At 28.7% G+C, this 10,621-nt stretch overlaps 1 protein-coding gene across 1 annotated transcript in view; it reads left to right on the forward strand.

Annotated features, from left to right (window-relative positions):
• Positions 1–10,621, forward strand: part of LOC117175123 (pachytene checkpoint protein 2 homolog) — a 22,099-nt gene that overhangs the window by 2,214 nt on the left and 9,264 nt on the right. The window contains exons 2-4 of the mRNA XM_033364697.1: positions 3,551–3,707; positions 3,836–4,027; positions 5,848–6,075. Of these exons, the coding sequence (XP_033220588.1) occupies positions 3,551–3,707; positions 3,836–4,027; positions 5,848–6,075 (577 nt within the window). The remainder of the gene's footprint in view (positions 1–3,550; positions 3,708–3,835; positions 4,028–5,847; positions 6,076–10,621) is intronic.

A 10,621-nucleotide genomic window follows, 5' to 3' on the forward strand; every position in this document is an offset into this window, starting at 1 on the left:
GTCACAGGGATGCCTTACCGCCCCCACAACGCGTGGGAAAAGGGGCAGGAGTGTGACCTTACATTATTTCTGTGACCAGTCACAGGGGTGCCTTCCCGTTCCTACGACGCGTGGAAAAAGGGGCAGGGGTGTGACCTTACGTTATTTCTGTGACCAGTCATAGGGGTGCCTTCCCGCCCCCCATGATGCGTGGGAAAAAAGGCAGGAGTGTGACCTTACATTATTTCTTTGACCAGTCACAAGGATGCCTTCCCGCCTCCACGACGCGTGGGAAAAGGGCAGGGGTGTGACCTTACATTATTTCTGTGACCAGTCACAGGGATGCCTTACCGACCCCACAACGCGTGGGAAAAGGGGCAGGGGTGTGACCTTACGTTATTTCTGTGACCAGTAACAGGGGTGCCTTCCCGCCCCCGTGATGCGTGGGAAAAGGGGCAGGAGTGTGACCTTACATTATTTCTGTGACCAGTCACAGGGATGCCTTCCCGCCTCCACGACGCGTGGGAAAAGGGTAGGGGTGTGACCTTACAGTATTTCTGTGACCAGTCACAGGGGTGCCTTCCCGCCCCCACTACGCGTAGGAAAAGGGGCAGGGGTGTGACCTAAGTTTTTTCTGGTTCCAGTCACAGGGGTGCCTTCCAGCCCCCCATGACACGTTGGAAAGGGGGTCGTGTCTGAACTAAGTTATTTTTGTGACCAGTCATTGGGATGCCTGGGTTTTTTGCGTTTATCTCAGCCAATACATAAATTTTCGCAAAACGTTTCTATAAAAGTTGTAGATCTTATCAAAACCAATGGAGGATGCTCATTTTTTTCAGAAAAATCGAGATATCACTAATTTTCTTGAAAACTATCACTCGTAAAAAAAATGTTCTGAAAAAATTTCCAAAATAATTTTTAATTTAAAACAAATTTAAAAAAACTTCTAGATTTCTCAAGATTTTTAAATAAAATGTTTAAGCTTTCCAAGGATGTTTAAACTATGTAAAAAGAAAATAATTGAGCTTCTAGTTTAAGAATTGTTTAGTTAAAATTTTTTCAATTTTTCATTATTTAATGTTTTTGACTTAAAATTCCTTAAAATTACATAATTTTTATATTTTTAAAGTTCATTGATTGATTTTTTAATTTAGAGCATTGAAAATGACACGTGGATTTATTTTTTTTTTATATTGAAAAATGTTAGTAACTTTAATTTTATACGCGCAAATTATTGAGCATTTGAGTGCAACATTTTTGAATTAAAAACTTTTAAATTTCAATTTTAAAATTTCAAAATTTAACAGTTCCACTTTGAGTGCTTTCATTTGCAGCTCAGTTTTTATTACCTCAAGTGGAAAATTTTTTAGCGTTAGTGTTCGATTTTTTAAATTTCATTGGCCGTGAAAAATGTTTGCGAGACGGGAAATGACCGGGAATTTATTTCGTCGATTAAAACCGCCATCCTGACTGAGAAATTATACAATTCAACTCCCTTTTCTAATTAAACTGACCAAAATCGTTTGTATATTATTTTTATTTCAGACGCTTTCAATTCGAAACGATATTGTTCCAAAAATATTTGAAAACCTTACATTAAAAAACTGTTTTAATAATGGATTTTTAAATTAGCATATTTTCGTGTTAGGAATTAGAATTCCAAATTATCCAAATTTTCCTTTATGAGTTATAAGTTACTTCTTTTTGTTTGAAAAGTCTACTATTATATTTCTAGTTCAGAATTCGTCTCTTTTAGTTAAAAATTCTACTATTTTGTTTAAAATTTAATTATGTTTTTAAGTATCAAACTATTTTGTTAAAAAATTTTTCTTTTTTTTTGGTTGTAAATTAACCTTGTTTGGATAAAAATTCATCTTTTTTAGTTGAAAGTTAATTATTTTTTATTTAAAAAGTCTACTATTATATCTGTCGTTCAGAAGTCATCTCCTTTGATCGAAAATTTTACTATCAGGTTGAAAAATCAATTATTTTGTTGAAAATTCGTCTTTTTAATTTGAAAAGTCTTCTGTTTTAGTGTAAATTTAATCTTTTTTTGTTAAAAATTTTTTTGTTAGTGTAAATTTAATCTTTTTTTGTTAAAAATGCAACCGCCGATTAAAAATTAATCTTCTTTGGTCGAGAATTTAACTAGTTTGTTAAAAATTCGTCTTTCCAGTTGTTTTAAAGTTACATTTTCAAAATTAAAATTTTTTATTTGTGGTTGAAAATGTATTTCTTCAAGTTGACTATTCAACTATTGGTTTGAAAATTTACGTGTTTTCTTAAAATTCGTCTTCTTTTTAGAAAAATAATCTTCTTGGATACAAATTCATCCATTTTATTACAAAATTGCATTTTTTTGTTGAAATTTGAATTATCGCATTTTTTTATGTAAATGGTAGTTTTTTGGATGAAAATTCAAATGTCTTGATATAAGAACAGAATATTTTCTGTTTTAATAAATTATGAATTAAAAATATTTTACTTGGAAATTTAATTATTTAATTAAGAGCGAAACTGTTTTTGGTTGAATATTGATCAATTTCATTAAAAAATCAACTATTTGGTAGAAAGTTTATATATTTTGTTGAAAATTCAACTTTCTTCTAAAAAAATCGTCGTTTTGACTTGAAAATTTTACTATTTAAATGAAAATAAAACATTTTTGGTTGAAAATGTATCGTTTTAGTTGAGGGTTTAACTATTTCGTAAAAAATTCATGTTTTTTTGGTTTAAAATTCGTCTTTTTGGATAAAAAATTAATCCTCTTGGTTTGAAAATAAAACTGCTTGGTTAAAAGATAAAGTTATTTTTATTTATTGAAGATTTTATTATTTTAATTGAATATTTATATCTTAAATTGAAAATTTAACTATTTTGTTGAAAATTTGTTAGCTTTCTTTGGTTAATTTTTTTCATTCGATAATTCAACTATTTGATTGAAAATTTATCTTTTTTAGTTGAAAATCTAACTGTTTGATTGCAACTGCATCTTTTTAGGTTGAAAATTGAACTGTTTGGTTAAAATTGAACTATTTTGCTAAAAATCAATATTTTTTGTTAAAAATCTATCTTGTTGTTTGAAAATTTAACTGATTTGTTGAACATTCATTATTTGGTTAAAAATGTATCTTTTCTGGTTAAAAATTCAACTGTCTTCTAAAAAAGTTTTCGTTTTGTCTTAAAAATTCAACTATTTGATTTAAAATGCAACTACTTTCTGTAGAAGATTTATATTTTTTTGTTTTAAAATTTAACTACTTGGTTTAAAATTTATCTTTTTAGGTTAAAATGCAACTGCTAGATTAAAAAATCACCTTTCTTGGTTAAATATTAATTTTTATGTTGAAAAATCATCGTTCCGAATTTAAAAGTGAACTATTTAGAAAAATATTCGACTTTGTAACCTGCAGACTCAATTCTTTCGTTTAAAATTGATCTCTTAGTATATTTTTCATCCATTTTGAAAGTATTTTTACTGTAAAGTCTCTTTATTTGAAAAAACATGCAGAAATTCAAGTTTTCTAATTTAGCTAAACTTTATGATAGTTCATTTTTTTCTAAATTACAGCGCATTATCTCGAAAAGATGTAGAGGAAGTAGTAAGAACAGAATTAACTTCATTTGAAGAAGTAACTCTGAACGTGTCGATGCCAGGAGAAAGTTTTTCCAAAGATATTATTAAAAGTCATGTTGAATCGATAGTCTGCTCATCTAATAGCACCGAGGTAAATTAATCTTTTGTTTTTGTTTTTGAAAAACACTATTTTAGCCTTTCAGTTGAATACTTGAAATTAAAAAAGGTGTGCATTCTTATAAGATTCAAATTTAAAATTACTCATTATTTCCTTTTCAGAGAAGTCATATGAAAATTCAGAGCAGTACCCTCAGAGTTTATGTCTATCGACTAACTCAAGAAAATGCTGCTACAGAGACAATTCGAACTGATAGCGACGACATGTCTGCTTCTGCTCACTGGATTCTTCCCTCTAAAGATTTTCACGGATTGTGGGAAAGCCTCATTTACGAATCCGACGTTAAAGAACATGTAAGAATGATTATTTTCTTCTAATTTTTCTTTTCAACGCTAAAATTTGTTGCTGTAACTTACAGGTTGAATTTATGCGAAAAATCTAGAAATCAGGAAAAAGTCATGGCATTTCTATGCGAGGCACTTTAAATAATTCTTAAGGATGACAAATGTTACTAGATTGATATTTTAGTTTTCGAGTATGAATGATTAGAGAAAATGAAAACTGGGTCAGGGAAAAATTACGGAATTTTTAAAATTAAGTTTTACGGCCACCCTCCTATAAATTTTTTTTGTCAGTAAGTTGTTTCCCTTGTATTTCTACTTTTATTTGCTTGCTGTTTCTTCCTCTTAATGATTATACTTTTAATAAGAAATTGTATTATTTGGTAGAAACTTTAACTTTTTTGTTGAAAATCCGTCTTTTGGTTAAAAATTTAACTACTTGGTTGAAAGTTGAACCACTTTGTTTAAAAAATAATTAAAAAATTATTAAAAACACTTTGTTAAAAAAAATATTATTCTTATAACTATTTTGTCGAAATTTGTTCCTTTTGTTGGTTTAAAATTAATTTCTTGAAAAAAAAATATAACTTTATTAGTTGAAAATTCGTCTTTTTGATCAAAAACTAATCTTTTTGATTGACATTTTTCCTATTTTAGTTAAAAATGCAACTTTTTGTTAATAGATTAGCTTTCTTCTTAAAATAAATATTTTCGTAGAAAATTCAACTGTTTTATAGAAAATATATCTTTTGACTTAAAACTTCAACAGTTTCGCTGAATTTTTGTTTACTGAAAAATAAACTTTTCGATTAAATTTGTTTTTAATCCATAATTTTATTTGAAAATTCATCTGTGCCGTGGAAAATTTGACGGATTTGTTGAAAATTCTATTTTGTTCAAAATTCGTCTCTTTTACATTATAGTTCAATTATTTGATTGTAAATGCAAGTATCTTGTTAAGAATTAATTTTTTGTTGAAAATTCGTTTTTTGTTTGTTGAAAACTAATTTTCTTCGTTTGAAATTTCCTCTCTTTTTTTTTGTTTATTAAAAATTGAACTTTTTTGTTAAAAATACATATTTTCAGGTTTAAAATTCAACTGTTTTACAGAAAATACGTCTTTTGACTTAAAATTTCAACAATCTGGATGAAGTTTTTTTTTCTTTTTTGACAGAAAAATCAACTATTTGATTAAAAATTCTTTTTACTTCCTTGTTTGGAAAATACATAATTTTAGTTGAAAAGTCATGTCTGTGGTTGAAACTTTGTTTCTTTTTCAAAATATTTATTTTTTATTTTTGTTTAAATATGTATCACTTCTAGTTAAATTGAACTATTGTTTCTTAAATGGTTGAAAATTAATGTTTGTAGTTTAAAAATTTAACAATTTATTAAAAACTCGTCAGATTTAAGTTTTTGTAAATTTCCTATTTTCTTGAAAATGTTATTGTTTTGAGGGATATTGAACTATTTTGTTAAAAAGTCATACTTAAAGTCAAAAATTTTCATTTTATTTTTGAAAATTCGTCCTTTTGGATTGAAAATTTATCTTTTATAGCATAAAAGTCTTTTTTTTCTTTGAAATAAATAAATTCTAAAATCTAAAATTGTTTTTTTCTCTTTATAAAAGATACGATGTTAAAAATGTTACCAAAATAAAATCCTAGATTTTGAATATTAATATTCGGAGAAAATGAAAAATTGGTTACGTAAAAGCCAAGGAATGATAAAAATGAAGTTTTGTGGCCACCCTGGTTTATGAAATTTAAAAATTAAACTGTTATACTTCTTGCATATTAATTAAAGTGGTTAAAGATAAAAATTTCTTACAGCTGCTGCACTTTGTTGAGACGACGATGCTGTTCTCAGATCGAAACGTCGATCCAAACATAATAAGCTGGAACAAAGTGATTCTATTACACGGACCACCAGGCACGGGAAAAACAAGTTTGTGCAAAGCTCTCGCCCACAAAGCAGCGATTCGCCTGGCTTATCATTATTCTCACGGAGAATTGGTTGAAATAAACAGCCACAGTCTATTCTCTAAATGGTTTTCAGAGGTAACTAAATATTATAAATTATATATAATTATATAATTATATATGCTCTTTTTTTATACAAATTAAATTAGTAGAATCCAAAAAGAACAGTAAACTATTTTTGGTAAAAAGAAGTTCATTTTTTTTATGAAAAATTTGCTATGACATTTTTGTTTCAACTATTTAGTCGGGCCAAAAAATTTCTTGTTTTGGCTGTTTTCAAGAATATTCCCTTTATATAAATTTTCGTATTTTTTGCTTGAATTCGAATTTAATTAATAGAATTCAATCAAAACACTGAACTGTTTTTTGTAAAAAGTTCACGATTTTGTTGAAAAGTCTACTATTACATTTTTGGTTCCAAATTCGTCTCATTTGGTTAAAAATTTTACTATTTAGTTTTTTTTTCTTTTTGAAAATGCAAGTATATCTATTTTGTTAAAAATAAATCTTTTTTTAGTTTCAAGATTAAACTAGACTGTTGGAAATTTGTTTTTATTCATTCATTTTTTTTAACTTGAAGTGTAAGTATTCCATTTTTGAAAATTGATATTTTTAATTGAAAATTATTTTTTCTAGTTGAAAATTCAACTATTTGGTTGATAATAAACTTTTTTATTGAAAATTCATATTTTGGGTCAAAAATTCAACCATCTTTGTAGAAAATTCAACTATTTAGTCGCGTAGAAAACTACAGTTGTATAGTAACTTTTTTATTGAAAATTCACAAATTTGGTAGATAATTCATCTTTTTGGTTTCAAAATTTCACAATTTTGTTGACAATCTATGTTCTTGGTTGAAAATTAAGCTATTCAGTTAAAGACGAAAATATTATTTTAAAAATTTTCAAAGATTTAGTATATAAGTAAATTTATTGTTGAAAATTCATATTTTCATTTAAAAAATTCAAATGTTTGATTTGAAAATTCACAAGTTTTGTGGACAACTCATGTTTTTGACTTCAAAATTCAAAAAATTGTTTGAAAATAAATATTTCCCGTTGAAAATTTAAGTTTTCTTTTAGAAAATTTAACTGTTTGAAAATGGAACTATTTTATTTTTAATTGAACTATGTAGTATTTAACTTTTTTGCTGAAGAATCCTATTTTCTATATGTAAAATCTACTATAAAAACTTTTAATGTTTGGTTAAAAATTAGCTTTTTTGTTAATAAATCAATTTTTATCTGAAATTTTAACTATTCTATTTATGTTTGATAATTTAACTGTTAGAAGTTAAAAATTAATCAACTTAATTAAATAAATTTTATTTATTTGGTTGAGGACTTAAATGTGTTCTTAAAAATTCATCTGTTTTGGTTAGGGATCTAAATATCTTCGTGAAAAATCCTTTTTTTTTTTGTTAAAATTTATTTTTTTCAACTGAAAATTTTACTATACCATTTTTCGTCGAAAACATACCATTTTTAGTTAAGAAGTCAACTATTTGGCTCAAAATTCATGTATTATGTTCAAAATTCGTCTTTTGGTAGAATATTAACCTTCTTGGTTGAAAATTTGTTTTAGAAATTTGGTCTTTTTGGCTTAAAAATTGAACCATTTGGTGGAAAGAGCAACTGTTTTTAGTTGAATTTTTTTCTGAAAATACTACCCTTTGGTTAATAGTTCAACGTTCTTCTTGGTTGAAAACAAATTTTTTGTTGAAAATAAAACTTTCTTCGAAAAAGTAGTTTTTTTGGCTGAAAAGTTCATCTTTTCTATTAGAAAATGCAAGCAATTTGTTGAAAATGCAATATATTTTGACTTGAACTCTTAGGAATTTTAATATTGTCTTCAAAATAGCAAAAAATTGATAACTTAATTTATAGGCAGGCCCTTATTCAGGGTATCCAGCGACCTTGAAAACCTTGAAAATATGGAATTCTCCTTGAATTTTGTTGAACCCTGAAAACCTGGAAATCTGCTTGAATTTATCACGAGAACCTTGAATTTTTCTCTTTGAAAACTCTCCGCTAATATAGTGTGAAAGTCTATATTTTTTGTGATATTCAACTTACAAATTATAAAAATTATTAGTTGAAAATTTCGATGTTAACTTAGTTTCAGAATTAGAATGAACGGATTTTTTAAGGGATTTGACAACTCTGTTTTTGAGTGTACACCAGATTACAAAACATTACTAAATATTTTAAAATTTTTTAAGATATCTTAAACATTTTAAAAAGATTTTACGGATTTCAAAGATTTAAAAAAGGCGTGTAAATCAGATTTAAAATATTTTCTAACGATTTCAAAAAGCTTTTAAAACTTTCAAAAGATTTAAAGGATTTCAGAGTCTTGAAAAGATTTCACTAAAATTTCAAATAATTCAATGATTTCAACGAATAAAAAAGATTTCACAAACAACAATTTAAGAAAAAAATATCACAAATATTTTAAAGGATTTGACAAAGATTTCAAAAGTTTCCTACAGATTTTAAACGTTTCATAAAGATTGCAGGGGTTTCATAGATTTGAAAGGGACGTGTGTGCTCCAGATTTCAAAGATTACAAATGATTTTACACATATTAGAAATATTTTTATGATATCAAATCAATAAAAAAATTTCAGAAAGATTTTTAAAAAATTCAATGATTTTGAGCGAATTCGAAAGATTCTACAAATATTTCAATGATTCCAATTTCAAAAGATTTCACAAAAATTTCAAGGACTTTAAAGATTGTAAAGGATTAAAATATTGTACAAAAATGAAAAAAGATTTCAAGAAATTTTAAGATTTCACAAAGATTTTAAATACTTCAAGAGATTTCGACGAATTTGCAAAGCTTTTAAAGGTTTTAAGGGTTTCAGAGACGACTTATTCTCGCAAACAATTGAGAATTTGCTTATTTATAGTTGTGTATCCCTTAAAATTTCTTTACAATAAGAATTGAAATGGTTAATTTTTTACGTATGCTGGATACTAGGATGATAAAAAAGAAATATTTGTTTGCGCGAATTTCTAATCTGAATGAAAACTTTCTTTTGGGAGTCACAAACACTCCTAAAGTCTCATTTTAAAAATCCTTCTGCTAAAAATCACAAAAAACGAAGCACTCAAGTTAAACAGCAATTTTTTTTGCGATTTAAATTATCAATCAAAAAAGTTCATAGCAAATCGATTTATATCTGTATAGCGATCATTCCATTAAAATATTGTTTACCCTCCCTAATTCACTTTGAAGTTTCAAAAAATGGAAAAAATTTCAACATATAATGTGTGATATAAATTATTGGGAATGTATTTGCAATATGTTGCAACAATAATTTATAAGCAATTTTGATATTAAAATCATTTTTATTGTCTTCGAATTACAATACAAGTGTTTTGAATTACAACAAAACACGTATTGTGTGACAGAGCCGATACACGGCATCCCTATGGGAGAGAAGCTGTTGCGTACCCGCGCCTTAGCCCTTAATCGACCTCTCTTTCTCCCCTCCTCTTCTCGTCTATCCCCACTTTGTCACCAGCAAGAGCGGCTGCGCCGTCTATGCTCATAGCGGCTCTCATGAGTAAGACACTTACCAGGATGCCGTGTATCGGCTCCGTCACACAATACGTGTTTTGTTGTAATTCAATACACTTGTATTGTATGCCTTTGGCCGATACACGGCATCCCTATGAGAGACGTGTTTGTTATCTACCGGTGACCTCAACACTATGTGATTTACAAAAGAGTATAAATGAGGAAGATTCGAAATTCTTTTTCTCTATCATATTTCATTATAATATTATTTTTTCAAAAGCTGTTGCATACTCACTATTTAGATTGGACTGTAAAAAGTGTCACATACTTACTATTTAGACGGGAGTAAAGTTGGATAAAAGCGAAGTAGAAATTGCTTGACTAGCCTCCTGTACCTCACGACAATAGTGTTTTCTGAACGTCTCAGCGCATCTCCAATTGCCTCGGTCCAAAATGTACTGGACTGGAAGATCGTCTAGCCATTCGCGAGATGCAACCGCTGAACGAATGCTACCCGGGGAAGCGTCTATTCCAGCATCTCTGAGAACCGATCGATCCCACGTTGCAATCACTGTCTTGGAAGCTGCTTTGGTGGCTCCAACAATAGTAATAAACAGGGCGTCAACACTACCCTCTTTTCTTCTCTCTTTCGATTTTCCAAGCATAGCCCTGATCCATGTGACGGGGCACAACCAGATATTGGGGTGCTTCGAGAGTTTCCATCCTGACTGTCTGAACGAAGCCCGATCCATCTTCGATCCAAAAGCTGGCCATAAAATTATCTCGTTCTTCAAGTTAACGAAAAAATTCTTTGAGAACTTTAAAAGAGTGAGTTAATGAATATGACGGCCAGATGCCAATAAAAGTAGCAGTGTTGTACGTCTTGAAAGTTCAAAGAAGGATAAATCGGCAATTCGCCTAGATAGCTAATTAAGCAAAATCTGTGCATCCCAGATTGGTGCTCGAACTGCTTGAGGTTTTGCCACTGAAATAGCTTTCAGGACCTGATGAACCAAAAAATCAGAGGATAAACTTAATGTAGATCTACCTGCGCAGAATGTTGCTACTGCAGACTTGTGAAGAAGAATGGTATTAT

The sequence above is a fragment of the Belonocnema kinseyi genome, chromosome 6 (genome assembly GCF_010883055.1).
Source record: "Belonocnema kinseyi isolate 2016_QV_RU_SX_M_011 chromosome 6, B_treatae_v1, whole genome shotgun sequence".
Classification (NCBI taxonomy): Eukaryota; Metazoa; Arthropoda; class Insecta; order Hymenoptera; family Cynipidae; genus Belonocnema; species Belonocnema kinseyi.